The 5,000-nt window shown below is 36.7% G+C and overlaps 1 protein-coding gene across 1 annotated transcript in view; it reads right to left on the minus strand.

Moving 5' to 3' along the window:
• Positions 1 to 542: 542 nt before the first annotated feature.
• The window catches only part of si:ch73-61d6.3 (occludin), a 23,764-nt gene continuing 19,306 nt past the window's right edge, over positions 543 to 5,000 (minus strand). The window contains exons 6-8 of the mRNA XM_053236246.1: positions 4,136 to 4,307; positions 3,592 to 3,633; positions 543 to 3,017 (exon numbers count right to left, since the gene is read on the minus strand). Of these exons, the coding sequence (XP_053092221.1) occupies positions 2,916 to 3,017; positions 3,592 to 3,633; positions 4,136 to 4,307 (316 nt within the window). The 3' untranslated portion in view covers positions 543 to 2,915. The remainder of the gene's footprint in view (positions 3,018 to 3,591; positions 3,634 to 4,135; positions 4,308 to 5,000) is intronic.

The following is a 5,000-nucleotide window of genomic DNA, read 5'->3' on the forward strand; positions in this document are numbered from 1 at the left end:
TGGCGACATTTACAACAAGATTGAAATATTCAAAGATGGAAAGCAAAGTCAAGTGTAATAACCAAAAAATATCATATAAACAAACAACAAAACAGAGAGAAATCATTAAATACATCATATACAGGGTGTGAAATAAAGCTCAGCTTCACTGGAGGAAAAATATAAAAATATAATATATATATATATATACGGCTTATGGATCAGCCTGTAGATTATATTATTATGCGCTGATTATTATATAGAATTCCACATTTTTGCATTTTAACAACCTGCACTTTTACCTTTCATATATTTATTATTATATTGCACATTTAACGCAGTTTGGTGGAATTTGGTGTACTTTAGAAATGTAATAATCGAATTTAATAATCAGTAAACATTATATGGTAAATGATTAACAGTGTAATTGTTACTATTTTTTAATTATTATTATAATAATATTACACTATGTATACTAAACCTTAGTAATTATTAGTATAATTATTAGTACTTACTCTATTAAAAGACAGTTCTGCTTGAACAGTGGATGTTGGACGAACACGTAAAATACAAACTCAGTTTATTCATAAAGATAAAAAAGCAAAAATCATTTTCTTTAACAGAAACGTGTCGTTATGAAGAAAAAACAAAACCCAAAAAATAAACACAAACTCACAGATGCCCTTTATGATGAATTATTATTATTATTGTTATTTTGTACAAAAATAAAAATACACAGGAATAAATCTTGAAGTCTAACAGGAAAATAAAAACACACGTGTGATCTGGTGTCGTGATTAATAATCAGAAACGCAGGGCCGTGAGGATGACGATGATGACGATGATCTCTTCAAATTATAGTCAATTACAAAAAATAAACAGATTTCATCAGTATTGATGATTTAACAGCACTTATCTACATCAGAGTTGCATAGTGGCACATTTGTTCAGAGAAATAATAATTAAAAAAAACAACTTACCTTAAGTGCAAGACAAAATAATCAGTGTATAATCCCGGACATTACTGTAAGTTTCAGGAGTGTGAAACGCACGCGCCTAATTTCTGTCTCCTTACAAAATAAAAAATCAGTATATACATCGTTTAATGCAGAAATCACATTAATGCAGTGAGATTTTTTAATTTATACAACAATTATTAAAGATCACAGAGAGCGATGCTCTGAAAAAAAGGCTTTTTTAGAAAAATCACACTGTTTTTGTTGTTTGAAATGAAACTGCAAATACAAGGTAATGAAATGAACTGAAATAAAATACAAAAGCAAACAGATTTTCTTAAAATTTCAAATCAAATTCATTAAAAAATCAATCTGAGTACATCGCTTGAACCAAAAACAAATAAAAATATTATTTTTTTCCATTTTTACTCTTTCTGTGGCGTCTCAGTTTTGTATAGATGAACTGAGTTCTCTTGGCTCAAAGGATTGTGGTTCAGTTGCCAAAAAGCCAAACGAATAACTGCACAATGTGTTACAAAAATAAGTAAAATAAGGAGATTAGAACATTAAGCAAAAAATATATATATATATTCAGCACCAAAAAAAACAACAACTTGAAAATTCACTACACACTTTAATCAACATCTCACTCATCAGAAAAAGACTTTAAATTGGATTAAATCACGGAGTGGATCATTTACTCAACGTCATCACCACAACCAGGAACCGTCCTACCTCCAAACATCTCAAACACTCCGTGTGTGTGTGTGTGTGTGTGTGTGTGTGTGTGTGTGTGTGTGTTACAGTAAAATACTGAGTGACAGTGTGTGTGATGAAGTGGAGTCACTGTTTGTTGATTGTTTTCCTATAACAGCACGTCCCCAACCGTTTAAATCCTCTTACACCACGGCAGTTTAACAAGGAATTTTTAAAAAGCAATATATCATACATTTTATCTGTTTATAGTTACATTTAATGTGAAACGTGTTAGTTCCTGTTGTCACTTACGTTATAGCAGCTATAAACTCTCGTTCCCTCACCAGCCTCTTTATTCTCTCTCTTCAAGTTAATAAGAGAAAATAATCGCAGCTTGTTGCGCATGTTACTGAGAAACCGCAAAGAAGCGTAAACTCCTCTGTCCTGAAGACGTCAGAAAACTTACAGTTACAGCTTCACCTCTGACTGTTACAAAGCGCTGACACTGGAGACTCCTTCCATACATGTTACATAAACACATTTCTCCTTACAGATCAACAAATTAAAGCGTTTTTTAATCCGTTTATTATCAGTGAAGCGTGTGCTGCACACGTCCCTGTGAATGAGCTGTTGCTATAGAAACGATAACGTATTAGAGCGAGCGCATTAATATAAACCTGCGCTACTGTCAGAGCTGCTGTTATAGAGAATTAATCAACACCTTCTGACCAATCAGAGTCCAGAACTGGTGTAACGTGGTTTATAATATTATTATGATATAAAGTGAGTTACAGTATTTTGCCACTGTGGCAGTATTGTGATATTATGATGTATGTTGATTATCAGCACATACCTGCCTGACACACACACACACACACACACACACACACGAACACACGCACGAACACACGCACACACACACACACACACACACACACACACCCTCGTTATCGTGAAATACATTTCTTTGTATCGCTTACAAACAGCAGAATGTTTCACACTGGCCTTATCACTCTGAGCCACACCTTTCTCACAAACACACACACACACACACACACACACACACACACACAAACCAACCAGGCAGTTCCTCACACACCTTCACAACACATTTAAGCCAACACACGTACAGAAACACACTGAAACAGTTCCTGGAGTTTGAGATTTGAGCTGCTGGCTGATCATTAGCTTTAGTTTCTGGCAGCTACACACACACACACACACACACAGGGTTTGTCAGGTCCAGGAGGGGGGGGTTTGGGGGGTTAAAGGTCAGGTGGAGCTTTAGGACTGAGCTCGGTCGTAATCCTTCACCATGCGTTTGATGTGGAAGAGTTTGTGACGCAGGAGACGGCAGCGCTGCTTTTTCTCCTGATAATCCGGCATCTGAAACACAGCCGTCGCCGTTAGCAACGCATTTACTACACATCAACACATTAACACATTAACACATCTCACCAGGACTTACTAAATCATCATGACACGGTTCAGGGTCGAGTCATATCAACAGATCCATTAAAACTTCATACAAACAAAACAGTAAAATAAAAACCAAAATCTGTGCTGCTATAAATTCATCCAGAATAAGAGATAAGGACAAATAAAACAAAATAAAACAAAATAAAATACTAAACTGAAACGAAAAAATAAACTAGTTGGAAATATTGACTGAATGCAGACCGAATAAAAAACAGATGTGTGTTAATTGTTGTTTTTCCGCACAGCATCTGACTGAACATGTTTATGGGCGTGTCAGGCGTTTCCATGGCAACATGTTTAGGTGCAGCTTGGTATAAGATTAGCGTAGATGTATATCGTGGTAAACACCTGAGAAAACTAATTACAACTTATCACAAGAAAGGTTTCACAGTAAACATTCAAAACTGATGGATAATAAACAAATAAATAAACAAATAAAATAAAACTAAAACGTAATAATAAAACTGTAATGATCCCTCACCCGCTTCAGGTCTTTCAGACGATTAAATTCCTCTGCTACGGCCTAAAAAAGAAAGAAAAAACGAGTTACTTTTATGATCAGGTAATAAATAGAACAATATCCTGATAATATCCAACGCTGATTACATTGCCCCGCCCCCAGCCCCATGCGTAAGAGGTGTGTTCTGATTACGGCAGCGTTGTCATGGTAACCTGCTTCAATTTGATCACACTGGCGTCCTGCATTTCCCCGCCCCCTAGTTAGCGTTAGCCATAGGTAGTTAGCAGTGGTAGTTAGCATTATTCGTTTTTCATTATCGAGGCTGAAAAGTGAGTGATTGTGAGAAATAACAGTGTTTATTGTAACAGTGTTTATTGTAACAGTGTTTATTGTAACAGTGTTTACTGTAACAGTGTTTACTGTAACAGTGTTTATTGTAACAGTGTTTACTGTAACAGTGTTTATTGTAACAGTGTTTACTGTAACAGTGTTTACTGTAACAGTGTTTATTGTAACAGTGTTTATTGTAACAGTGTTTATTGCAGGCGTTTCGTTCGTTACTCGCCTGGTATTTGTTCGTCCCCTCGTTCAGCGTGTCGAGTTCTCGGCTCAGTTTGTTCAGCTCGTCGTTGATGTCGTCGATTTCAGCGCACAGTTGTTTGTACGTGCGCAGATCCGAATCGAACTCCCTCTTGTACTCCTGCCTCTGAGAGCTGGACGTGATCTCCGGGTACACACTGAAGAGAAAATACACAATTCAGCTGCGAGTACACACTCAGCCAACATCCAGCTGTGATTCAACAGAAAATAACACAACATTTAACGCCTGCATACTGACTCCTTTATCTGCATTACGCATGTTGCAGTGCATTGTGGGAAATAAAGAGTGATTGCACCCGCTGCAAAACAGCAAAACATCTAAAACAGTGCATTAACCAGTGAAAAGTGGCTGTCACTTAATTCACAATTGATTCATTCACAGTTTCCGATTTTATTTAAAAAATTTAATTCACGAATCAGACTTTTTTGTACAATTTGAATCAATTCACTAAACAGTGATTCAATTCATGAATCAAAAGTGTTTTTACAGTAGAAATGATTCATTTGACTCTTTTTACTAGAGTGATTCAGTTCACGTCTCAGCTGATCGTTTGGGGTGAAGAGACATCGAACGTGCACACAGCGTCGTACCCAGCCCAAAGATACCACACGAGAAGGATGATAACGGATGCCAACACACACACACAGACACATGCACGCACACACACACGCACATGCACGCACTCATACGCACACACACACAAATAAGGTAAACAATTTGTATGAGATTTCCTCCTGTGCAGGACGTTCGGTTATTGTCCTACTCAGAGACATTTCCTGTAGCCGAGAGCACACAGTGCAGGAAAACAGCTGTTCACATCACACACACA

This window comes from Pangasianodon hypophthalmus, chromosome 8 (assembly GCF_027358585.1).
Source record: "Pangasianodon hypophthalmus isolate fPanHyp1 chromosome 8, fPanHyp1.pri, whole genome shotgun sequence".
Classification (NCBI taxonomy): Eukaryota; Metazoa; Chordata; class Actinopteri; order Siluriformes; family Pangasiidae; genus Pangasianodon; species Pangasianodon hypophthalmus.